Source organism: Ovis canadensis, chromosome 1, assembly GCF_042477335.2.
Source record: "Ovis canadensis isolate MfBH-ARS-UI-01 breed Bighorn chromosome 1, ARS-UI_OviCan_v2, whole genome shotgun sequence".
Lineage (NCBI taxonomy): Eukaryota > Metazoa > Chordata > Mammalia > Artiodactyla > Bovidae > Ovis > Ovis canadensis.
This window is the reverse complement of record NC_091245.1, coordinates 181301131-181326957: the sequence shown is the minus strand read 5'-3', so window position 1 is coordinate 181326957 and position 25827 is coordinate 181301131. Positions and strand designations below refer to the sequence as shown.

The window sequence follows — 25827 nt, the reverse complement described above, 5'->3', positions numbered from 1 at the left end:
TCCAAGTTGCTTGAATTTGTAGAGGTCTTCAGTGAGATGGTGGTTCTGCTCTCATGGGTGGCTGGATTATAAAATTTTAAAATACGTGTTAGGACTCTATATTTGAATAATACTTATTTGAGACACAGAGTTTTCTCAGGTGTAAACCTCACGGCCCCAGCGCTTCTCTCGTACTTCACATTCCTTTGGCTTCTGTAGCCTGTGAATGTTGTTTATATTTTGGAAATACTATTTGTCAAACCAAGGAAACAAACTAGCATGAAAATGAGAGAAACTTGTTTCCATTTGAGTAACCTCTCAGTTTGGGAAAATGTGTGAAGATGAAATGAAGTATTCATATTTTGGGAATGTTAGTTGAAATTAAAAAAAAAAAAAAAAAAAGAGGTTCTGTGTAGTAGAAGTTTTATTCAGTGGTTTTCAGTTCTCCCATCCCTGGTTTGCTTTCTGAAAGCAAGTTGTGGGTCTGGTTAAAGACTGATCTTCTAATTCTGAAGGTGAAACTAGGAGTGGGTTCCTTTCCTATAACTCAGAGAACAAAGGCTTAACCGTGATGAGAAACACCACAGTCGCTCACTGGTGCCTTCCTCCATCCCAGACCCAATGGGGAAGAGGAGGAGAGTTTAGAACATGAGGTGGGAAGGTAAGTTCTCTCCTTTTTAAGAAGAGCACAGCTTGCAGCCATGTGGAGGGAGATGGGGAGTAGAGGGTGTTCTGGAAGGCTTTCTGTCCCCAGGGAATACTAGCTGTGGGAAGGGCAAAGACCAGAGTCCATGTCCTAGTACACGAGGCTGCCTTGGGAGAGGGTACCCTGATATATGGGCTAGCTAGGGGGAGTCAAGGTTCTTACTGAGGGGGCCAAGCAGGCAGCCACAGGCTAGACACAGTAGAGCAAATAATCCAATCATTATTTCATTTGCATCACTAATTATCATGGCCACCACATGATGCAAGTACATGGGGGTGCCACTCACATAGAATAGAAACGAATAACCCTTCCTGGATTGTGCAAAATTATGTCATTTATGCCAAAAGTCATGCCAATTGTGCCATTATCATTCACTCAGGGTAACGATTATACCTGAATACACATTCTTGCCCAGTAACTGAGCTGCATCATCTTGTTACATGTAAGGGCCTTCAGAATTCACTTAGGGGATTCTGGTCACAGAAAATTTTGTTACAAGGTTATACTTTCTTCAGTTCAGTTCAGTCGCTCAGTCGTGTCCAACTCTTTGCGACCCCATGAATTGCAGCATGCCAGGCCTCCCTGTCCATCACCAACTCCCAGAGTTCACCCAAACTTACGTCCATCAAGTCAGTGATGCCATCCAGCCATCTCATCCTCTGTCATCCCCTTCTCCTCCTGCTCCTAATCCCTCCCAGCATCAGAGTCTTTTCCAATGAGTCAACTCTTCGCATGAGGTGACCAAAGTACTGATTAAAATCCCACAAATGGAATTTTCTCCAGGTTTTCCAGCGTTCCCATGTTGAGGAAAGACAATAAAACAAAAGTAAAACTTTGCATGTTAGATGGAGAGAACTGTGAAGAAGAAAAAACTAAAAGGAATGGGAAAGAGTGCTGAGGCCTGTAGGAGGCTGAGTAGGAGGCCGAGGAGTTCTCTGTAAATGTGATAAACTTGCTAAGATGTGGTTCTCCCTAATGCTTAGAGGACAAGTCACACTTGGTTACACCTTCAGAAATGAGTGTACTGGAAATGAGTCTATCACAATCTCACAGCTTGTCTTCAGAAAATGGGCTGTGTGGGATGAGCCACGTGGCTATATTGGGAAGAGAATTCCAGGCAGCATAATTCCAGAGGATTCCTTATGAGAATACCCAAGTGAGCTTGGAATGTTTGAGAAGTAAGACGGTGTCTGGAGTAAATGAGAGAGGTGTGAGAGCTAACGGGGGCAGGGCAGGTGGGACCCTGTGAGCCACTGCCAGGATTTTAGTGTTATAACTTGGAGGTGGAAACTGCTGTTCAGTACCTATTTTATCTTAGCACAAGATGTTACAGAGATCAGTAGTAAAAAAACCCAAAGGCTTTATAACCCGCTGGGGCCCATGAACAGTCTGAGCAGGGGCAGACCAGAGGGTGTAAGTCGCCTGGGAAAGGTGAGCCTGTTTCACACGGGAATTTGAAGTTGATGACAAGCCAGCACAACAATGTGCATTCTAAGTGAGGAAAGCGGTAGGTGCAGTGTCGCAGAGGAAACCCAACTGGTGATGTAAAGCCTTTTACCATCATCTTGCAAACGCTGTTCCTTAGGATGGTACTGTTCATTTAATAACAGTGGGAGCTTCTGAACAGCCTGACAGTGGTTGTCTTCTTTTAGAAATGGAAGAAACAGTCAGTCAACTAATGATTAGCAAGTTTGGCCGCGTGATCAATCTAGAAGCCCTTCAGACACTTTCTGTGAATACAACGCTTGAAGAACTAAAGATCAAAAAGCTTCGAAAGGAGCTATCGAACGTAAAGGAAATGAAAATGTGGGAGGTAAGGATGAGAGGGCAGGTGACCCTCTGGGCAGAGGCGAGAGCTCCTGGTAAGCTGTCAGGGGGTCCCTGCAGAGCATCTCTACATCTGTGCAGCTGGAGCATCTCACAGGCCCCTGTGAGCCCCACCGAGTTCCCCCATGGTCTGTCTCAGCTTCCTTATCATTCACTTAACTGGAGGTACTGGTCTATCTTGGGATGAAAGCACCAGCACTGGAGTCTGAGGTCCAGGACTCTTATAAATATGAGGGCAGCATGGCATGAAGGGCGAGAGATTCCACTCTGAGGTCCGCATTAATGTGTAAAGGCTCTAAGTGTTAGACGTGAACTGCTGCACTCTGTGCCTGGTGAGTCCCTTCAGTTGTGTCCATCTGTTTGTGACCCCATGCACTGTAGCCCACCAGGCTTCTCTGTCCATGGGATTCTCCAGGCAAGCATACTGGAGTGGGTTGCCAAGCCCTCCTACAGGGGATCTTCCCAACCCAGGAATCAAACTGTCTCTTATGTCTCCTGCATTGGCAGGTGGGTTCTTTACCACTAGTGTGCGTGTGTGTGTTAGTCGCTCAGTCGTGTCCAACTCTTTGAGATCCTATGGAGGTCCTCTGTAGCCCCCCAGGGTCCTCTGTCCATGGCATTCTCTAGGCAAGGATACTGGAATGGGTTGCCATTTCCTTCTTACCACTAGTAGCACCTGGTAATGCTCTGAGGATCCTCCTTATATAATTCTATGTAGCTTTTGCATGTCGTTTCCATTCTGGAAATTAGAAAAACATCTCTAAGTAATAGATTTTATAACAAGGTATATACTGTTTAGCTGGTAGGGTCCTTTTTTTAAAATTTTTATTTTTACTTTTATTTTACAATACTGTATTGGTTTTGCCATACATTGACATGAATCCACCACGGGTGTTGGTAGGGTCTTAAATGTTAAATGCCTACACTGTTCCTGGAGCCATGAGATGAGGCAGTATTCCTGATTCAAAGAGAGGGGCTTTTACAAAGACTTTATAAGCTCACCAATCACACGGCTTCTCTAGTTTTCTGACTTAACAGCAGATAGGGAAGGAGGAGAGGTTCCCAGTGGTATCTTCTTTTCTTATCTAAGATTTGTCACTGTACTGTGGAGAAACTACTCCAGTGCTGGTGTCAGTGGGACTGGATGCTATCAGGGTAGTGCTGGAGATAATATGTGCGATCTAAAATAATTTGTTGGAGCAATAGGGTAACAAAGGAAAGCCACTGGCAGATGTATGGCCATTGAAGCTGGTCACCTTGAGGATTCTGGGCCAACACTGGGGGGGAAAGTGATATAGGAAAGTTTCTGGTTAAACAATCATTCTCCCTTTTAATTAATGAACACCAGCACTCAGTCAGCATACTAATATCCTTCCTCAGAAGTGGAGTGATACGTATCTTCATCTCATTTTTGCCTACATTCATTCTTTTTTTTTTTTCCTCATCAAACCACACCTGATACACCTGCTTCTGATTATATTATTGGCTTACTATATTTTCCTATGTGCGTAGGGCTTCCCTGGTGGCTCAGATGGTCAAGAATCTGCCTGCAATGTGGGAGGACCTGGGTTCGATTCCTGGGTTGGGAAAATTCCCCTGGAGAAGGGAATGGCTACCCACTCCAGTATTCTTGCCTGGAGAAATCCCATGGACAGAGGAGCCTGGTGGGCTACAGTCCATGGGGCCGCAACGAGTTGGACATGACTGAGCAGCTAAGCAGCAGCAGTCACTGTATGTGACAGGCATGAGTACAATAAGCATGGTCTTTGCCCTTGTAGAATTTAAAGTCTAGTTTGTCAGGAAAAACTCCTGGGCTTCCCTGGTGGCTCAGACAGTAAAGAATCTGCCTGCAGTGCAGTAGACCCAGGTTTGATCCCCTGGAGAAGGGAATGGCAGCCCACTCCAGTATTCTTGTCTGGAGGTTTCCATGGACAGAAGAGCCTGGTGGGCTATAGTTCATTGTGTTGCAAAGACGCGGACACCACTGAGTTACTAAGACTTTCACTTTCATGTGCATATCACTCCATTTGCTTGATGGTTTTGATCAAATCTGGACATTTGTTTTTTTTTCTCTCTCATTCACTGAATCCGTTTTACATCTTCCTGCCCTGGTAGGAAAAGATTGCTCAGGTTCGATGGGAATTGATGATGAAGACAAAAGAACACACCAAAAAACTTCATCAGATGAATGATTTGTGTATTGAAAAGCAGCGGCTTGATTCAAGACTGAATACTCTACAGAACCAGCAGGTATGTTCCTTTTCTTTAGACCCTTGATCAGAATTAGGGATGTTCTGTAAAGGGAGCTACTCATAAGAACACTAAGTGCTGGGCTTTTAAACGAACCTTGATCTTGAATGGGTTTTGGCCCACCTGGGTCTCTGAGGACACTGAATTGATGCTGTTTACATTATTGACTATACCAAAGCCTTTGACTCTGTGGATCACAATAAACTGTGGAAAATTCTGAAAGAGATGGGAATACCAGACCACCTGACTTGCCTCTTGAGAAACCTGTATGCAGGTCAGGAAGCAACAGTTAGAACTGGACATGGAACAACAACAGACTGGTTCCAAATAGGAAAAAGAGTATGTCAGGGCTGTATATTGTCACCCTTATTTAACTTATATGCAGAGTACATCATGAGAAATGCTGGGCTGGAAGAAGCACAAGCTGGAATCAAGATTGCCAGGAGAAATATCAATAACCTCAGATATGCAGATGACACCACCCTTATGGCAGAAAGTGAAGAAGAACTAAAAAGCCTCTTGATGAAAGTGAAAGAGGAGAGTGAAAGAGTTGGCTTAAAGCTCAACATTCAGAAAGCGAAGATCATGGCATCTGGTCCCATCACTTCATGGGAAATAGATGGGGAAACAGTGGAAACAGTGTCAGACTTTATTTTGGGGGGCTCCAAAATCACTGCAGACGGTGACTGCAGCCATGAAATTGAAAGACGCTTACTCCTTGGAAGGAAAGTTATGACCAACCTAGATAGCATATTGAAAAGCAGAGACATTACATTGCCAACAAAGGTCCGTCTAGTCAAGACTCTGGTTTTTCCAGTAGTCATGGATGGATGTGAGAGTTGGACTGTGAAGAAAGCTGAGCGCCGAAGAATTGATGCTTTTAACTGTGGTATTGGAGAACTCTTGAGACTGCCTTGGACTGCAAGGAGATCCAGTCCATTCTGAAGGAGATCAGTCCTAGGTGTTCTTTGGAAGGAATGATGCTAAAGCTGAAACTCCAGTACTTTGGCCACCTCATGGGAAGAATTGACTCATTGGAAAAGACTCTGATGCTGGGAGGGACTGGGGGCAGGAAGAGAAGGGGACAACAGAGGATGAGATGGCTGGATGGCATCACTGACTCGATGGACTTGAGTCTGAGTGAACTCCGGGAGTTGGCGCTGGACAGGGAGGCCTGGCATGCTGCGATTCATGGGGTTGCAAAGAGTCGGACACGACTGAGTAACTGAACTGAACATTACAATGAGCCTGAAGGACCAGCTTCACCATATGCCTATTGGGTGCTATGAATTCAAACAGAAAGTACGGATTAAGAGATTTGCCTTGACCCTAGAGAGGTAAGGTTATTTATGTGTAAATAACAATGTCAACATGCTCCCTGAATCTGCTGTCAGACATCCATTTTCAATATCGGGTATTTCCTTTGACCTAAAGTCTGAACTGAACTGAAAGTCTAAACCACAGTTACTTATTAAAAACACTTGTTACTTTTTATGGCTTTCAACTTGCTCTGATAGGTTTTTTGAGGCTAACATAGTAATACTTAATACATAGTATGTGGTGGGTAATACTTAATAGTAAAGTTTCTATTTAAGCCTTGCCTTCTAGGAACCAAACACAGGTATGACATATTCTAAACTACATGCTGTAAGACTGTTTTCTCTTGGTGTATACTTTTTAAGCTCCCAGGAAATGGTCTAAAACAGGGGTTTTCGAAGTGTTTCCGTGAAGAATGGCATGTGCATCCCCTGGGGAGCTTGTTAGGAATGCAGATTCTGGTTCCCCAGTCAGACATACAAAATCAGAAGTTCTTGGGAGTGGGCCCAGAACCTAGAACAAGCCTTCCAGGGGACTCTGCTGCATGCTAGAATTGAAGAATCACTGGTCTGAGCAAAAGTCCAAAAGAAAGAATGAATAAAAGGCTCTGGGAGGTTTACAACTAGAATTAGAGACGACGACTAGAATCTGAATGTCAAAGACCCTTTATCCACTAGACAGTTTTTGAGCTGAGAGTCAAGGCAGTGTTCAGGAAGGATAATGGCTACACAGAACCTTCAGAGTTGGCCATGAATACACACCTGTTGACTTGATGTGTTTTGAACATCCAGATACCTTGGCAAGGAAAGAGTTTGGACCCACGAAATCCAGGAAGGAAAATTATTACCTGGGTCTCTTTACATAGTATCTCTTCATAGCTTTACAGGTATGGTCTCATTCCATTGGCGAGGTCATTGAATCTTCAAAATATCGACTTTCAAAGCTCAGAATGGTCAAGTAACCTACTAATTAATATGTGGAGAAGTTTGTTTTTTAACTGAGGTCTGTCTGCTTCCTAAGCTGACTCCACTACTATTATTCTTACAACACTCTAGGCATGAAGTGGAGTGTAGATGGCAAGGCCAAAGACATTTCAAAGTAAAAGTAGCCAAAATTTGTTTGGATATGGTAAGGAAAATGAGGGAAAAGCTATGGTGACTTCAGAGTGACCATCTAGACTGACTAGGCATGGTGGGGAGAGGGGCACACATTTAGCTGTAAGTAACAAATGAGAGTAGCTCAGACAAATAGAGGCGCTTCTCCTCACTTCAGTCTGCAGGAGATGAATTAGGGGTTTTGGTTTATTGGGCCATGGTGTCATGGCCAGTATCTCTGTGATTCTCTTGGTGACTGGTAGAAATTCCCTTCAGAGTCACAGCGGCTGCCTCGGCTCTGTCATGGATGCCCAAATGCCAGCCTCTTGTCCCTTTCATTGAGAAAGCAAGCAAATGTTTTCTGCTATATCTACTGAGCCTCTCCCAGCTGGAAGAGGAACTGGGTAAGGTTAGTATTTAGCTTTCATAGCCTCTGCAGTGAAGGCAGGCAAGGGGGAAGATACTAGGTGTTATGTCCCTTCCTTTAATGTGCATTCAGATTTAGTGAGAATCTACTAATGATATGAGCTATATAGGAAAAGGAGGTATCTTACCTTGGAATTCCAGCAATGAGCCCTGTAGAGTATGAGTGACTGATAGCCAGTTAATCAGTTACCCTCTAAAGGGGATTTTTGCATGTAAGAGTTGCTTATTAGCACAAAGGGACACATTTCCAATGGTGGGATTTCAGTGGAAGAACTGAAGGCTTCTTAAAGAGCGGTGGCTATTTTAGATTGACTGCAAGGCAGGCATGCCTAATAGAGCAATGAAGACAGAGAAGTTTCCATATTCTAAACGATGCTTAAAGCAGGGAGGTGTTCTCTCTCTACAGGGCAATGCCTTCCAGGGCCCTCGGAAAGCAGATATTGAGGCAAGAGAAAGGGTCACTGAACTGATACAAGTCCAAGCCGAAAGGATTCAGGCCTTAAAGGAAGAGATTGCTCTTTTGCGTAAGAAAGGTGGTCTCCTCCTGCCCCCGATTCATCACCCACAAGAGAATGAATGAAGTCCCAGGGCCTGTAAGTTTGCTGTCTCCTCAAATCCATCCATGATTCGACACACAATTCTACAGTTCTGTTGTCTGCAACAACCCTACTGTTTTAAAGTGAATGTGTCTGAAAGTCTAAAACCAGATCCAGTCATGTAGTTTTAATGATTTACCCCCAGTTGGTTATCTCAGAACTGACTGTAATGCTCAACAGCTACTTATATTGAACTGAACCATTTTAGATGCGCCTGGAACCAATTGGATCAAATATAAAGTCTCAGGAGGTGGTATCTCAAACCATCAGAAAGAATCAGTAATATATTGTTTTGTAAAATTTGTTTTTTGGTTATCTGAATGTTTAGCCATTGGCAAGAAAATCTATCATTCAGCAAACCATGAGAAAACCTTTTCTTGATGGTTAAATCCTTGGAAAATAAACTTTGTTATCAGGTATTCTCTGAGAGGACATGAGAAAGAAACCATTTTGCTAACAAACAATATCTGGGAAAAAGAAATGCAACTTAGAATTCTGACATTGTTAACTTTGTAAGTCAGTCAGTTATTTGAGGGCTCTGGATTCAGGAAATGGATACAAAGAACAGAGCAGTTGGCCTTCGGCTGGCATAAAGCAAGAAACAATCAGCTTCCTGAATCACCCAGAGTTTTAGCAAACTCCTCAGCTCTGGGTAGAGCAGAGAAGTGTGTTTTGCAAAATGGTTAAGAAGGAGGCTCTTCTCTGAAGGTGTCTGCAACTCTACCAGCATTTCCTATAGTTTTTCACATCCTGTGCCTTTTTCTTTCTGGTTCTACTTGAGTCATTTGCTGGCTTTGATACAGATAAGGAAATAATGAAATAGATTCCATCACTGAGAGATCATCTCTAATAATAACTTCTGACTGTATGTAACGTTTTGGGAGTATCCGTTTGGTTTGGGGGTAAGTGGTCATTGGAATTCATCTTAAGAATGATTTCACCAACAGTTGGACTCCTGTTAGTAATAGGTCTAGTAACAGGTCCACTTTAATGACAGCCTCTCTGGAGGCTGTCCCAGAATATGAATTGGTCATTGAAAAGGAAAAGTAAAGAAGACAATATTGTACCAATGTAGAAAGTGACTCAGCAAAGTCAAGTCTTCCTAACCTGTGGCTAGCCTGCTGCCAAAATTATCATCAGGACTTGGGTTCCTTGTTGGAATGTATATGTTAGAGGTGGCCTGCTGTGTCTGACATCCTTTCATAGCTTACCATTTGTGCCTGTCAGTACAGAGCTCTGACGCAGTTGCCTCTCCACTGGAGCACCCTTTACCACCTTCTCTGTTCTTCGCCCTAAACTATGTGTGCCCTTCAAGCATTTAAGAAAAATATGTTAGTCTTAGCTCTGAGTGTTTTAATTTTTATGTAGGAATAAATAAGAAGGGTCAGGAATCCGGGAGCCACTTAGCTGGGCCTTTCCAACCGGTGTCTCCCATGAGGTTGCAGTCAAACTGTGCATTGGGGCTGTGTCCATCTGAAGCTTGGCTGGAAATGGAAGGGATAACACCAGACCTACTCACTCAACTGGCTGGCCAGCCACCACCCTGAGCAGCTGCCTGGATACAGGGAGTGGTCTTGGAGGGGACACTGTCCCTTGCTGTGGTGAGAGCCAGGGTAAGGTCCACTATTTTCCTGGGCCTCACTGTCAGATAAATGAGAAATTAAGATAAGCTCTGAGGCTTCCTCTCATTCTGAAATCCTAATTCAGAATGAATGAATTCAGTCTATAGAAGAGCCATGTCAAGGATTCATGTGTATATCAACTTAGGAGTAAAACCAGTCAAGATTATTACGTTTTGTCCAATTGAACCAGACAAAAATCACTGAAGTTTACAAATATTAAGCTTTCATACAGTATGTTTGGAATTTGACAATACAGTTAATTCATTCTTACTTTGAATTAGGCAAGGAATAGAGGTAGCTTTAGTTTAATTTCATTGATCCCAGGCTTAGTCTTGCATCTGTAACTAAGTATGAGCATCTGAATCTTTGGGAGGTTTAATATCAAACAGGAGAGCCCTGACTAGGGATAGATGGAAAGCTGTCCTTGTTTCCTGAGCAAACTGTTCTCTGCCTCTTGCTGTGCCCTTAGAGAAGGCAGCCACCTTTGAGAGAGGCCAAAATCAGTCTAAGTTGAATTATTTGTGGGTCAGTTGTTATCATTAAATATCAACCTTGAAAGAAAAAGAAACTGTAGAGTCCTCTGTCAGAACTTCATAGGAAAATGAGTTACTCGTTTTGCCAAGGCAACCTATTCTGTTGCACAGCTTAGGTCTCCTAGCCAAGAGCTGAACTCTGCACCCTCACTAGCTTCCACACACCTAAGTCTTACTCTTCCTTTTGCTTCTTGACTGAATCAGACTTTTAAAAGACACTACGGTAATTAACCTGAATCTAAAGAAATGCAAAATGCAATGAAACAGAAATATAAGTTGTTTTTTCTAGGTTAAAATTTAAAGGCCTGGTACCCTAACCTTTTCCTGCAGTTGGCTAAATATGCACATTTATCTTGTTTAACCTGCCTTAGAAGTGCCTTTTCTTTCCCAGGACATTTTTGAGGAGCTAAAAGCATTCAGTGTTGTTATTTAAAACTACTTTCTGCACAGCACTGGAGCATACCACTTCCATCCATAGCATTCACCAGAACTTACTTTGACAACCACTGGGGTCAGTAAGCATAAAAAACAAAAAAACAAAAAAACGAAGATTTAAAAAAGCCAGTGGGCTAGGTGAGTTACAGCCCAGATCTGAGAGGTGAGACTTGTCCCCCTCCCTCCTCTAAGCCCTCCATGCCAGATTTTATCGGAAGTCACAATTCTGCCTGAAATCTGAATCTTCCCTGCTTCTTCAATCTTGTCTGAAGTCTTCTCTCCCCTGCTCTGTGTCTCCTTTCCTATAATTTCCATATTCCTTACAGTCCTTCATTTCATTTCTTAAAATATTTTAAAAATACTGCTTTTCTAAAAACCATGTTCCAATTTAGCTGCTGGATGGTGAAAGGCTGCAAGAACTTCGCGCCAGCAGAGGGTGCACTTGTCCAGAACCATCAAAGTCACTCCTGGGGCTTTCCTAGGACTTTGTTTATCCAATTCGTGACTAGAGTGTGAAGCCAGGGTCTGCCATTGATGACTCTTAACAGGATTAAGTGTCTCAAGTGGCAGTTCATCTGTAACTCAATTCTACTGAAATCTAGAAGATACATTTCCCTCCTAAACACAGTTAAAAGTGTGTTAGGGCTCTCAGCAAAAAGCTTTGGTCTCCATTTTACCACTTGTACATAAAAAGGTTGATCCTGTGGCTGGAGGGCAGTGAGTAAACGTTCATTTTAAACAACTAGTGAGTCAAGTCCTCTGGCTACGTTGCTGTGTCTTTGGGAAAAAGGGAAGTGAATTTTACCAGGCACCGTATATTCAGGTGTAGCACAGCACTTCACTAAATGGTATTTTAGAGAAAATAGTCAACACACATCTGCATAGAAAAGACGAATCTCATTCCTTCGAGCTTCCCAGAGCTTTACCTTAAGTCCAGAGAACGGTGACTCTGCTTCTCCTCGCCCAGTGTACCCCGTCTCCCTCTTGGACAGTCACCATGCATCTGCTTTGATGAAAACACAACTGACATTCAACATTTAAAAGGACAAAATCAGAAACCTTTGCCGCCTTTTCCAGATCTCTCCCTGACAGATCTGAAAACGCTGCAAGTGGATGTTTCTTCAAATGCTCAGACTGAATCCTAACATCTGAAGAGAATGCTGACTCATACATGACTAAGCTGAAGGTTATAGGGAAGACTAAACATTTATTTAGACGTTACAGTGTTTATTTTTACAGAGATATGTTGTCACAGATTATTGCTTCTGGAAGGTTTGCTAATGCTCACAGTACTATACACATCTCAGTCTATCTCACGGGCATCTCAGGAAATCGTTGCCAGCAGCACCAGATCCAGCTGCCGGCACGGGTGGCTCCAGCTCTGAGGCCGTGGCGCTGGCCTTGTTTCTCTCACGGTCACTGTGGATGGTGTGCCTAGGAGTCCTCCTTCCGCAGGCTTTTCTGTGGGTCTGTTGCACCCCTCCCTGGGCAGTGGCACAGGATCCAAGGGACATGTTTGCCGCCTTAGTTGTGTTGCTCTTTGCCTGTTGATGCCTGTTATGTTGTGGCTTATTTTCCATCTCAGACCTCAGTGGGGGGGACTTGCTGTGTCTCTCCAGAATTATAAAAACATATACATTTATTTACAAGTGCATAAATATATAAATATGGCTATTATAGAAAAATAAATACCAATTTCCTCTCTTTAGAAAAAATAATATATAGTCTTTGTGGGATATCAGCTTCTGCCTAAATTGTAGGAGGTGGTGTTTCAAAAGACATGTGCACTGGTGGGCTGGGGGAGAGCCGCACCCCGAGTTCCTGCCCCGCATAGGACCCAGAGGGGTGCTGGGGACACCAGTCTCCTCTCCCCAAAGGGCAGGAGTCGGGACTATCCACCTCTTCAACCGGCACGAGGCCCAGGCAGCACGGGGGTCCTGAGGGGAGAGAGAAGTGGGGAACGTTAGGGTCCAGACTGCCAGGAACAGCGCTCAGTCACTGGAACAGAAGTTGGCTACATGGCCTTAAGGAGACAGAGACCCACAGCTATCGATACACAAGAACAGCTGCACTCCCTCTAAGGACGGTCACAGACCTGGCATGGTCCACTTCTTACCCACGTCCCACCTGCACTTTTCAGTGGTGGAAGCAGAGACCCTCCTGCCTTTACCCTGTACCTGGGGGTGTAAATGAGGGGGGCTGAGCCCAGGAACTGTGCAAGACAGCCCTACTCTCTCCAGGTGTGGGCTGCCGGTCCAGCCTCCCCATGCTTTCTGGCCGTTGAGTGTCCCACTCACAACTGTGCCTGTACTGGAATTTCATCTCCCAGAGCCAGGGTCCAGGATCTGCATCCTGACCTAGCATCCACTCCATGAAGGCTAAGAAACATCAGCTCATTCTCTGAACCAGTCTGTGCCCAACCAGCTATCAAAAAGATGGGCACAAAGAAAGCCAGTGGCTGGGCTGGGGGGCACTGTGCACTGAGTCCCCTGGAGGGAAAGTCTGGTGGAAACACAGAGTTCTATGATGTGAGAACTTGGCTTCTTAATGATGGGTGCAACCTCATTCCTTAATAAAGACGTAGGACCCAGCAAAGCAAGGTGTTTCAGAATGATGAGAAAGTGCCCCTTGGTTTGATGAGAGGGGCAGCAAGAATTTGCAAATTGCCTTGAAATGCTGAGACCAAAAAGGTTTCTTTCTCTGAAATGGAGAAGTACCCTTTCTCAGTCTCTGAGCGCACAGCTTGGACCTCACGGACACCCTCCTGCAGATCTGCTGGGCCTTCAGCAGGGAAGGAGGCGGCCAGCTCCCCTTCACACCCCCCATCCTGGATACACAAGCTGCGGATGGTCTTTACCAAGCATCACCCTCAAGCATCACTGTTCTCTCCCTGCCTTCATGTCACTCCTGGGGCATGGGTGTCTATCTTATTCCGCCCTGCCCTTGGCACTGACCTGGGTGAAAAACAGGGTCCCACATGGCTTCCAGCCCAGGACTCTGGGGTACACTCCTCATGCCTGGCTGGCCCGTGGCTTCAGGCTGCTCCTGGAGGCGGTGGCAGTCCCGGTGCGGCGGGAGCAGCTGGTGAGCTGAGTCATCGGGCAGTGTATACAGGAAAGTGCCCTCGTCTGGGTTAGATCTGGGTGCTCTGCATGCACAGAAGCGGAGGAGGGAGGGAGGGGAAGAGGGCCTGGATCCCACATCCCTGGCTGCGCCCTTGTCTGTGGGCACCAGAGCTCGCAGAGCTCAGACAGGGCAGGGGCTGCTCCCCTCAGGACTTCAAGGGTGCCACATCATCACTTGAATGGGCAAGTCTAGTCTGTTTCCATTTGATTCCATGTGTGTCCCGAGTATGTGAAAGGGTGTGGAGTCAGGTGTCCAGGGGACTGTGGATATAGCTAGCTGTGTGGCGCTGCTCTGGACTGACAAGCAAGGGGAGAATTTCTGAGCAGAAAAGGCATCATAATTGCAAACACAACAACTCCCTCTCAGGCTCAGAGTCCAGTGGAGCAAGCTGTCACAAGGGGATCCCTGAGGGGCGCAGTAGGGCTCCCCTCTCCGTGACTCATGCCGGGCTTGGGGAGCCAGGGAGAAAGCGAGCTCTGGGGCTCAGGAGTGGGAGGCTGGGGTACCTGGGCATCTGTGGACTGTGGGGGTCATATCCGTTGCCAAGGAAGGTCTGCCTCAGCACGCTGTTCACATCCTCCTGCTGCTCAAAGAGTGACGAGAAGGTCACATCAGAGTCCAGGTAACTTTCCCGTTCTTTGTCCAGCAGCCCAGGATTGAGCCTGGGAGGGAAGAAGTCCCGGGAGGCGGCCCGACCACCCCTCAGTGGCACCCCACACCTGTGTGCCCACGCTCCTCCCAGAGCCACATTACCTGCTGAAGCTCCCCTGGACAGTGCTGCTGTGGCTTCATGCCTGGGTAGCCCACGGCAGCTACAGGGCAGGCCCTGCTCACATGGACCCCGTTGGCACAAGCCCGGCCATTGGTGCCACTGAGGTAGGGCTGCCCACTGGCCCGGTGGCTTGGGAGCCCTCCCAGTGGTACCATAGTGTACTGGCAGGAGGAGGACAGAAGGGCACTTCGAGGAAATCCCAGGTCTGTTGTATGCTCTGGAAGAACACAAGACAGAGCTATGAGTAGGTCAAGGAGGCCTGGGGCAGCTGGTAAAAAAAGTCCCATGTGGATCTCGGAAAACTCCTGAGGACTTAAGGTCAAATGAGGTAGGCAGGGAATTGACACTGCCCCAGGTGAGAGAATATTCTCTCAGAAAATTCTTCCTGTCACCCACTTCCTCACAGCTAGACTTTTTTTTTTTTTTTTTTTTGCAGTAGAGGGGACATAGGACCAGGGTCTGGGAGAACAAAGTGGTGAGTGAACAGAAGAAGCGCAATATTTAAATGAAGCAAGGTGACCAGATGTGTTGCCATTGGAAGCAGAACTCAGTGGGTAACTCAGATTAACCGAGGATTAGGGGGACAGCTCAAGGCAGCCGCGGACCTGAGGAGGCAGGAAGAGGCAGGGTCAACATGTGGTCAATCGGCAGCTTCAGATAGTAAAAGGAGACAGACCCAGGTAAGCGCTGAGCCCCGGGGAAGGCCGTGAGGACAGACCAACTCCCACTCCCGCCTCTCCACCTTCCAAGACCTGTGAGCATCCTCTGCCTCTCCCATCCCTCTGGAGGACCCACCAGGAGCCTAAGCTCCCATCAGTACGAAGCAGGGCACCTAGAATCCAGGCAGAGGCCTCCTTGGGGGCTGCAAGGCCCCGCCTCCTCTCTTCCTGCCCCGGGCTCCTTCCCCTTGGTGCCGAGGAGGCTCACTCACTCACTTTGCTTAGACCAGGCCCTCCACAAGCAGAAGGGGATGAAGGCAACGATGATGAGGACGACAGAGCCCAGGACGACCCCAACGATCAGGTAGGGCAGGTCGCTGGAGCGGGCCACCATGGCCCCCGTGCCCACTGGCCGCTCTATGGCTTCAGGGGGTGGTGGCTGAGGTGGGGCCAGAGTTGGGGGTGGAAGTCGACCGGGCTGACCAGAAGACTTCCGAGCTGTAATGGGGACAAAACTCACGTCAGCCTCTATTTCTCTGACATTTCTTTCACGACAAATAGGACAACAATACCCCGATTCCACAGGTGTGAGAAATGGGGTCAAACTCATAAGGCAGTGTCTCTGGTAGAGGAGTGTGGTGTCCAAGCTCAGCACAAAACAGACTTCTAATGTGAAGCTGGGTGTGGCTGAAGAAACTTGACCCTTACATTTCAAAATATATCTTGAAATATTTATGGACCTAAAGTGAGGGTCAGGCTGGGTCTTTGGGGCAGAAGTGGTATAGGAACTTTCTAAAAGAATAGTTGGGGATCTTTGGGAAGAAAATATTTTAAAATGCATGAAACCAAAAAGAACTGAAAATGGAAGAACTTCCGTGTGGCGCTGCTATTCCTGGGCACACTGGAGATGCAAAGCCCTGGGTCTGAGCTGGGACATGGGGTTTGGGCTCCCTAGGACCGACAGTGCTTGGGAAACACCAATCCAAAGTCCCTGAGGTGGCACCTCCTCAACCTTCCGCTCTCATCAGGGTGTGTCTGACGCCGTCAACTCCTTTTCCCAGCTGAATTTCCCCTGTTTCTTATACAACAGTCCTCTGGATTTCCCACAACCTCTCTGAGTGCTGCTGCTGCTTGTATTTCTCTCTCCTTGCCCTTTTCTTCCTGTCTCTGCTTCAGACACCGACAAGTCCTCCTGGTCCCTCTCAGTCTACGCTCCCTCCTCTTCTCCACTCTGTTCTGTTCCCATAATTTCAGCCTATATCCTGCCGACTGCCAGATACCCACATGCCCAGGGCCCTGCCTGGGCATGAGACCTGCTCCCTCACAGGACACCTGGCATTCCAGGGTCTCAGAAGAGCCAGACTCGGTGCGTCTCCAAGTGGCTCACACCTCGCTCCTTCCGCCCAGGATGGGGTTCTCTGCTGGTCTTCCCATCTCGATAAAGGGCACCTCCACCTGAGTGCCACCTCAGCTCAAAACCTCAACTTCATCCTGAACTCCTTTTGCTCTCTCTCAACCTCAGCGCACCACGTCCCTGGTCCTCCCTATACGTCCTCAGAAAAGAAACTCACACCCACCCTGCTTCTCTTCACCTTTGCTTCACGGCCCCAGTTCTCGCCCCTCAGTTTACAGTCACGTTCCTGACAAATGCAACGATGACCCTTCTCCACCTCACAGCCCACGGGGTCCTGGATGATCCCACTGCCTTCCAACGTCCCTGGCGTCTTCTCTGAGCGCTGCCCCCTCTCGCTTCCAGTGCCACGCACTCCTCCCAGATGGAGGTACGTGCAGTCTTGTCCTGTCCCCCAGGCGGCTCCCTCCACCCGTCTGAAGGCTCAGTTCTTCCAGGAGACCCTTGCAAAGCCCATGCAAGGGCTCTGTTCTCTGCCCTGGGCACCTTGTGTCACCTGACAGGGGCCTGCTGGCTGTGTGCATCCCCCACTTCTCTGCACAAGACAGACAAGGGCAGGAAGGGCACACAGGACAGCGAGCTGACGTCACAGGAAAACCGACTGTTTCCTTGTCTCCATCCTCCAGATCTACCTTCTCCAGATTGTTTTCTTACAATCCACCTTTCAGTGTTTGCAAAATGGAAATATCTATCCATTTGACCAAGGGCAAAAATTATTATTTTATGACTATGTTTAACATGTTTCAGTGCAGGGAGAGAGTCTGGCCTTGTAGTTGGATGAACTTGGTCCACAGAGTGCTCCGCCACTAACGAGCTGTGTGACCTTGGTCAAGGCATAACATGTCCTGATGCTCGGTTTCTCTCATTGGGTTGTAGTTAAACTAAGTAAAGCAACCAGTGTTAAGTGCCAGATATTATCATAGGAATAAAGTGTTTATAGAAAGCTCTCAAGACCAGGTTCTAGTCCATGAGATCAAGTATGAGTTAAATCCCAAGTTCCATGAAACCATCATGATGGCATCCCCATTTGTACTTGGTAAGAGGCACAGGCCAATGAACAGATGGATTAAAGTGGCAAAGCTGGGGGATACCTGGAAGATAAGGAGTCATTCCGGAGAAGAGAAACCCAGCACACACAGCAGTGGCTTTGCCCAACCTGCTGGGAAGAGCAAGAGGAGAGTGGCGAATCCGAAGAGACTCACCTTTGGTCTCACAGATCATCACGTTGCTGAACTCGCTCTCCCCTCCTTCGTTGAAGCACTGCATCTTAATGTCATAGGAGGTCTCTGGCTGTAGGTGGCTGATGGAATGCCAGTATCGATCCCCTGGGGGAGAGACCGAGAGAGTCAGACGTGGTGATCATGCACGTGTTTGCTCGCTCCCCGCTGGAGGAGGTGTTCTGGATGCCCATCCATGTTCCTGTTGTGCCATCACCCTGGGAAGGAAGCATGAGGGCCTAGGAACCCAATGACCCCAAGTATATCATGAAAGAGCCAACACTACGGGGCATGCTAGCCCAGGTTTTCTCCTTTCACCAGCTTCTGGCTCCCCTGACAACAGGGGAAAAACCTCACAAGGGTTTCTCACCTTCCACCATATCCTTCTTGTAGTCACTGTCGTTGTCACTGTCTGTGGGCCGGTAATAGATATAAAAGCCGTGGATTGGGGTGTTATTGTTACTTGCTGGGATATACTGCAGGGAATAAAGAAGAAACAAGTTGACAATGGAGCAGAGAAACCATCATGTGAGCAGAACCACTGGTGGATGGAAATGTCACCCAGCCTAGAGTTTAAAATCCACTGGGGACCCAGACAGACATTTCTGATGACCTCCAGGCTCTTTGGACAATGACATAGAGATTACTCGTTATTTTACGTAGCCTAGGAGTCCCCAGCTTTTAGAGAAACAAACTCCCATTTCTTCAGAGCCCTCTGAAGCTTCCTGGGTATTGTGAGGGTGAGCCTCTCTGGCCCAATTCCCAGGAACACCTAAGGGGAGGTAGCTTAGGATAAGCCAAGGGAGAAAGGTGACTCCTTCCCACCCGCAGTGCCGTCCCCTTCTGTCCAGCACACAGCTTGGTCCCGTCACTCCGCTGCCGGCTACACCAGACCACTCACCATCCACTTGAGCATGATGGTGGTCTCATTGACGGCATCAGTGAAGGTGATGTAAGGGCCTGCCACGGGCCTCTCGTACACTCGGCTGCTGTAGCCTGACACCATGTAGGGCCGGGAGGGGGCGCTGGGCTCGCTCTCCCCCAGCATGTTCAGAGCCCGGACTCGGAACTTGTAGGAGGTGCCTGGGGAGAGACACTCCCTGAACTGGGGGGCCGGGAGACACCACCTGCCTCCCGCTCAGCCCATGCAGGCTGAGGACCTAGAGGGATCTTCTGGGAAGTCTTTCCCCAAAAGCAAGCCCTAAAGGACTCCAGAACTCCCACCCTCATCAGAAAAGAGCCAGGAGGTTGTTTGGGACTATTTATGGAGAGAGGGAGGCAGAAGTAGGGGCTTGTGGGTCTGAGGTAACACGACCAAGAATGGCCACAAGAGTTTGGTGGTGGGTGGGGGACAAGCAGAGAGAAGACCCTCCCAAAGCTTCCCTTCTCCTCCAGGGAGCTGGTGGCCACCAGGGGACCAGGGAGGGCAGTTGGCCAGGGCCCTACCTTTCTCTAGGCCTGTAATCTCCACCGAGAGCCGGGAGGGAGGGATGGCGCTGGTGGCTAGAATCCAGTCCCCCACTTTCTTCAGCTTCTTGTACTCCACACGGAAGGACTGGATGGGGAAGCCACCGTTCCCACGGGGAATCCAGGTCACATACACTGAAGTCTCAGAGGCCATGGAGATGGTGGGCCTGTCTGGAGCTTCTGGAGCTGGAGGAGACCATCCACATGGCAGGAAGGAAGCGGGAGGGAGGAAGTGATGAGAGGGTGGTGGTAATGTGACTAGACTTGGCCTGCTCCCGACGGGAGCCAGCCCCACCCCACAGCCCTCCACCCTGGTGGGAAGGGAGCCAGCCCCACCCCACAGCCCCGTACCCCTGCGGGCCGCATCAGATCCCAAGGCTCCCCAGGTCACTGTCTAGGGAGGAGCTCTTGAAAAGTTCCAATCCATTCTCTCTTCCTGTGGTCAACGGGGGAGAGGCCAGGAGTAGGTCACAAGGACTCCCAGGCCCCACTCACTGCAGCAGAGCCTTCTGAGGCAGTGGCCCCAGCCCGCGGGGCTGCTGGGGGCTTACGCGACAGGCGGCTGTGGTCCGGCTGGCTGCTGCTCTGGGGTCTTTCTCCAGGGTCATCCCTCTGGATCTGCTGCTCCTTGCTGGCCACGATTTCAGGTTTGGGCCGTCGTCCTGGGTAGAAATGGGTTGAGATCAGCACGAGAGAGAATGTGCGTTGGGGCTCTCCTTCCATAGTCTTTTCTGCCTGAAGTTCTACCAGGGTGTCTGACAAGACCATGCAGATAACAGAGGGCATTAGAAGCGTGGTCTGATTTTTAGCTCCATTTGATGGGCATGGAATTGCACGTGGCCCCCAAGTGCGAAGGGGGCAAAGGAATGCCAGAGGCCAGCTGGTGCCTCTCTTGACAGGAGATGGGACGGCAGCCTTGATAGGGCACGCAGACCACAGGGAGGCAGAAGCCAGAAGGAAGATAAAGTTCAAGGTGAACAGCTGGAGCAAGGTGAACAGGGCTTCCACCTGACCTTATAGGACTGCTCCGGCCCACGGAGACCCTAAGCCAGGGAATACTGGACCCTTACCAGTTCGGAAGGTGACCATAGCCGTCTGGCCTTCACCTGCACAGTTGTAGGCCGCCATCTCCACCTCATACAAGCTCCCAGGGTCTAGTCTGGTGAGGGTCAGGCGGTGTTGGCTGGCCGGAATGCCAGAGATGGTCCAGTCATCAGAGGAGTTGGTGACCTGCTAGAGAAGGTGGCTGGTATAAGGACCAGCCTCTTGCATGGAACTACAAGTGGCCATGGCTTACAAGGAAAGCAGAGTTGAGCCCAAGAAGGCAGAAGAAAGGGAGGGAGATGGGCCAGGTTGGCGGGGAAATTGGCCCTACAGAAGGCAGACTGGTCCTGCAAGCCCAGGACATCGTCCTTGCTGGGCCAGGAAAGCCAGGCTCCTGGATCCCTCATCTAACCGTTTCATGAAAGAAAACTCAGTGGGGAGGAGCAAAACGCCCGACTGACACTACTCAGAGTTTCTCCAAAGGCCTCTCCCCCTTTCTAAACACATCCCCATTTAACTTCTTTCTCCCTGATCTGCTGAAACCAAACAGTACCCTCATATTCTAATGAGATGACAATGAGAATGATAAAAATAGCACCAGTGGAAACGGCCACATTTGCTGAGTGCTAGGATGTGCTGGGGCTTCCCTGGTGGCTCAGATGGTAAAGAATCTGCCTGCAATGTGGGAAGCCTGTGTTCAGTCCTTGGATTGGGACAATCCCCTAGAGAAGGCAATGGCAGCCCACTCTGGTCTTCTTGCCTGGAGAATCCCCATGGACAGAGGAGCCTGGTGGGCTACGATCCATGGGGTTGCAAAGAGTCAGAAATGACTGAGTGACTAACACTAACTTCTATGTGCTACAACACATGGTTACATGCACCATAAAGCATGTTACATGCACCATAATGCATTTCCATGACAGCAGTCCAAGAGATGGGTGTTAATACCGTTCCCACCTCACAAGCAGGGAGGCTGAGGCTTAGAGGGACAAGTGACTTGCCTAAGACCACATCACTAGTGAGTGCAGAAATCCTGGCTTGACTCCAGAAAACAAGCTCATAAATGTCACCTACCCTAGAAAGAAAGTCTGGGAGCTAGACTAGTCCTGGATTCAAATCCGAGCTGTGTCTCTTACCATATACAGATTACCAGCTGGGTGAAACCCTGAGCAACTTCCCTAATCTTCCCGACCCCTATGCTTTTCATTCCTTAAATGAAGCAAGTTAAATCTCTCAGCCTATTCTGAAGATTAAACCTGATGACTCACTGAAGCTGGCACACAGTAGGTTCTCAACAAGTACCTGTCCTCCCCTTCCTCCCTCAGTGCGGATTTCAACCCTCTTTTTTTCTACTCCTGCCCTCAGGCCTAGATCAGAACTTAAAAACCATGGATGAACCATAACCATCACAGATTACTCTTTAATGGCTTCAATTTCCTAGCTCTGTAAAGAAAAAAAATCAAGGAGCTCCAGACTTCCGGATAGGCGTTGCCGAGAGGCTGTTTCCCCCTCCCCCACCCCACCTTTGAGGACACAGCCTTCCTGCCAACTGTGCACATCTCCAAGAGCCTGCTGGGGCCTGAAGCTTTGGTCTGCTGAAGGAATTAAACAGCTGGTAGGAAAAGCTCTTATCCCCAAGCAGAATATTCCAAAGTAGAACAAAACCTACTATTCAAAGGCCAGGGATAGTCTGGGCTCATTCATGTCAGGCTTCCAGGATTTGTTCCAAGGGGAGAAGTTTTTACAAACTGAGAATCCCCAATGGTGCTGGAAACCCAAACACAGTAGCCCAGGGTCTGCAGATGCACCAGGAAATGAAAACTGGCTTCATGTATGTGAAAAAGTGAAAATGAGATGAATGACTCCCAGGCTCCAGCAAGAGAGGGGGGCTGAAAAAATACAACCCAAAGGCTGATTTTTGCTTTCAAAGTCCTTTCCTGTGTGATGATCTTTATGACAAGTTAGTCCCTCAAGAATGAAACTGCTTTCAAAACATAACTGTGCCTTGGCAATGTCCACCTAACAGTTCCAAGTGCCCCACAGGCCAGATCCCGACAGGAGCCAGGCCCAGCGGGGCCCTGTCCTCTCACTTCCCCTGTGCCCCTTCTCCCTGGGCCTCCCAGTGCTGGCCTCACTTCACTGGGCTCAGAAATGAAAATAAGAAATGGAATGGCAATTAGTCACTGTCATGCACACTGAGAGGGTGAATGCGGCCTCAGCCTGGTGTTTCCGGATCACCTCGTGTGGCCTCTGCCAGCCTGCCTCTTGGGGAGGCGGTTTTACGGCCACCTATTGGCCCGAAAAATATTATTCTTGCTGTCTTGCTGGTTCTTGTCTCCTGGGGACCATGAGCATTTGGCCTGCCCTGATCTTTGTCTCAAACTCTGCGATGGAGGTGTCCAGTTACATGGGGAAATAAGGATTAGGACCATAACCCGCGCTCAACAATACTGCTTTTTGTTAAAAACTCATCCACCCCCTCTGCTAGCTGCCTATGAGGAGGCCAGCAGGCCAACGGTTAATGAGAAACTGCCTCCTCTCACCCCCACCTAGGAGGCGGCTTGACCATAGGTGCCTCTGTGGACAGGTCCTGACCAGAGGTCTCCAAGAGAGCATGGAAAGGGTGAGAAGAGAGCAACGGAGCTGCCGGGGCCCAGAGCAGGAGCCCAGCTTCTGCAGAGCCTGCACTGTTCCCTGGGGAAAAGTGGTTTCCTTTGGTTTTGGAGAGGGAGGAAAGTTGATAAATGTTTTCAGTTCCACAGTCATTTATCTTCCATATTTTCTACCAAGTACAACTAGCACTTTTATAAGCAACAAATAAATGCATAATAAAATCTAGCATTTATGATACATTAGAAAGTGAAAGTGAAGTTGCTCAGTCGTCTCCGACTCTTTGCGACCCCATGGACTGTAGCCTACCAGGCTCCTCAGTCCATGGAATTTTCCAGGCAAGAATACTGGAGTGGGTTGCCATTTGCTTCTCTAGGGGATCTTCCCAACTCAGGGATTGAGCCCTGGTTTCCCGCATTGCAGGCAGACGCTTACTGTCTGAGCCACCAGGGAAGCACTGCTTATCAAATAAGATTTTTAAAAACCCTTTAAGGACAATAGTTTTCTACTGTCTAATGGCCTTGGGCCTCCCTGGTGGTTCAGATGGTAAAGAATCCACCTTCAATGCAGGAGACCAGGGTTTGATCCCTGGGTCAGGAAGATCCCCTGGAGAAGGAAATGGCAACCTGCTCCAGTATTCTTGCCTGGGGAAATCCTATAGACAGAGGAGCCTGCTGGGCTACAGTCCATGGGGTTGCAAAGAGTCCGACATGACTGAGGGACTAATACTTTCACACTTTTCAATGGCCTTAGGAAGAAAACAGCATGCACCTGGGATAAACAGAAATGTTTCCCAGGATATTTTCTTAAAGGAAATGTCCTTCTCCCCTGGGAGCAGCAGGTAAGAGTGTAAGCCCTGAACGAGGGTGGCAGCCTGGGGGCCCCATCCTGTCTCAGAGGGCACAGTGTTTAAGAAGACAGGAGGGCCCAGTTCTGTCCCTGATCCCATCAGACCCAGAGAGTCCCTCCTTGACAGCCCCCAAAACATCCACCTGGACAGACTTCCTTCTGTCAACGAGAAATAGCTGAGGTCTGAACACCATGATGTGTTTTTCAGCTCAAATGCCTGCTTGCCAAACCTGAGCTGTAAGGAGTCCTGAGACTTGAGGCAGCATTTTGTAGCCCTCAGAGAAAACACTTGTTCACAAATATTTGTTTTCCTGGCTCTAAAGCTAGCTTGCCATGCCCGAGTTCCTGCAGGTATGTGCCCAGCAGAACTTCCTCAGATTAAACAACAAGACATCAACAACAAATGGCAGAGGAGAGGAGGGGGATGGTTAACAGGAAGTCTATGAACTCTCCTTGGGACTGGAAGCTGGTTGGCGGGCCTGAGACCTAGAGGCACACCCATGGCTTCTTCCCGAGCCTCTTAGGGCCCCAACAGCCAACTCACAGCCAGCTTCCTGGGAGGTGGTAGGAAAGTACGCTGGAGGGCACAGAGGTTGGGATCAGCCTTGGAGACCACCTGCAAGCTTCAGGAGTTCTGTGGGAGATGGGCAGGGTGCAGATACCCCAGCCAGCCTCACAGCGAGGTGGCCGCAACACCCGACGTCGTACCTTGCGGTGTTTCACCACGTAGTAGAGGACCGGTGCTCGGCTGCTGCCTTCATGCCGAGGCCGCCACACCAGCTCGTACGAGTCAGTCTTGGACGTGCGGGGTGAGCTGAGGATGATGGGTGCCTCAGCGGGGGCCACCGGCCCCTGATCCCCGGGGCACTGTGGGGAGGCTGGCTGCTCTGATGCCTGGGGCCTCAATAGCCCTGGGTGGCCCTTGGGCATTTGGTCGGGGCCGCCAGGTCTGGAGGGTGGCACTGGAGGTGTGACAGTGGCTGACTGAGCATCCCACCATGGTCTCAGGGTGGTACCTGGAAGATGAGCAGTGGAGAGAAGATAGGGACAAGCAGTTAGTCCCCTGGCCGCTTGCTCAGCCATCCCCACACAGAGAAAATGGGGAGAGAAGTCAGAGGGAAGAGATGCTAGGGCAAGAAGAGCCCTGGCCTGGGGACCTGAGGTGACATCAGTCCCCTCAATACTCTGCCAGGCTCTGTGGGGACGGAGGGCTGTGCCCCTGATGCCAGGGTGAAAATGCAGCCTGAGGGCCCCTCCCAGGCTTCCTGCCACCAGCCCGTTTTCCTGCATTCACGTGTGTCTTGGCTGAACTATCTCGATTTGCTCTCAAGGTGCTAGGAGCCCTTTCTCATATCTGTGTGTGTGTGTGGGGGGGAGGGGGCGGGCGTGGTATGGGGACATGTCCCCCTTTAACTGGGGGATCTGTACCATGGCACAGAGTGGGCCTCTTCCTGCTCTACTGTGGGGACCTGGAGATGTGAGCTATGAATGTAAATGTGTCTGAGACTCTTAGAGGCAGGAGGGGCCTCACTCCCTTCAGGAAGCGTCCATGGACTCTGCCAACACGAGTTTCTGTGGAGCCCTACACCAAGATCACAGGTGTGAAGCTCTGTACCAAGTTCACAAGATAAAAATCTCTGGAAGTGACCAAGCTCCATAGCAACTGTTGCCATGGGCCTCTGGATCTAAACCTGCCAGTTCCCTGACCCCATATTAGGTAAAATACCCACCCTATTATCCATCTTATAGCATCCTAACCAATCACCTAATGCCACCATTGCAGTAGGAATTTTCTGTCTTGAGGCTATAAAAGTTGGCAACTAGCCTGTGAAAGGATTCGGCTCTCCATTGAGCCGGCCCACTGTTCTAACAGCATCTCCCACTCTT

At 48.7% G+C, this 25827-nt stretch overlaps 2 protein-coding genes across 7 annotated transcripts in view; one reads left to right on the top strand and one right to left on the bottom strand.

The window, feature by feature from the left end:
* CFAP44 (cilia and flagella associated protein 44) overlaps positions 1 to 10385 on the top strand; it is a 124518-nt gene extending 114133 nt beyond the window's left edge. The window contains exons 33-35 of the mRNA XM_069553377.1: positions 2338 to 2498; positions 4628 to 4762; positions 8006 to 10385. Of these exons, the coding sequence (XP_069409478.1) occupies positions 2338 to 2498; positions 4628 to 4762; positions 8006 to 8179 (470 nt within the window). The 3' untranslated portion in view covers positions 8180 to 10385. The remainder of the gene's footprint in view (positions 1 to 2337; positions 2499 to 4627; positions 4763 to 8005) is intronic.
* Positions 10386 to 11972: 1587 nt separating this feature from the next.
* BOC (BOC cell adhesion associated, oncogene regulated) overlaps positions 11973 to 25827 on the bottom strand; it is a 73609-nt gene continuing 59754 nt past the window's right edge. For 4 of the 6 annotated variants that reach the window (XM_069553431.1, XM_069553428.1, XM_069553410.1 and 1 more), the window contains 12 exons: positions 24649 to 24956; positions 20508 to 20670; positions 19989 to 20099; positions 19417 to 19623; positions 18872 to 19053; positions 18341 to 18446; positions 17956 to 18078; positions 15619 to 15840; positions 14665 to 14900; positions 14418 to 14494; positions 13740 to 13933; positions 11973 to 12722 (listed from right to left, as the gene is read on the bottom strand). In XM_069553431.1, the coding sequence (XP_069409532.1) occupies positions 12535 to 12722; positions 13740 to 13933; positions 14418 to 14494; positions 14665 to 14900; positions 15619 to 15840; positions 17956 to 18078; positions 18341 to 18446; positions 18872 to 19053; positions 19417 to 19623; positions 19989 to 20099; positions 20508 to 20670; positions 24649 to 24956 (2117 nt within the window). In that variant the 3' untranslated portion in view covers positions 11973 to 12534. The remainder of the gene's footprint in view (positions 12723 to 13739; positions 13934 to 14417; positions 14495 to 14664; positions 14901 to 15618; positions 15841 to 17955; positions 18079 to 18340; positions 18447 to 18871; positions 19054 to 19416; positions 19624 to 19988; positions 20100 to 20507; positions 20671 to 24648; positions 24957 to 25827) is intronic. The other 2 variants (XM_069553441.1, XM_069553444.1) reach the window with 1 other exon arrangement.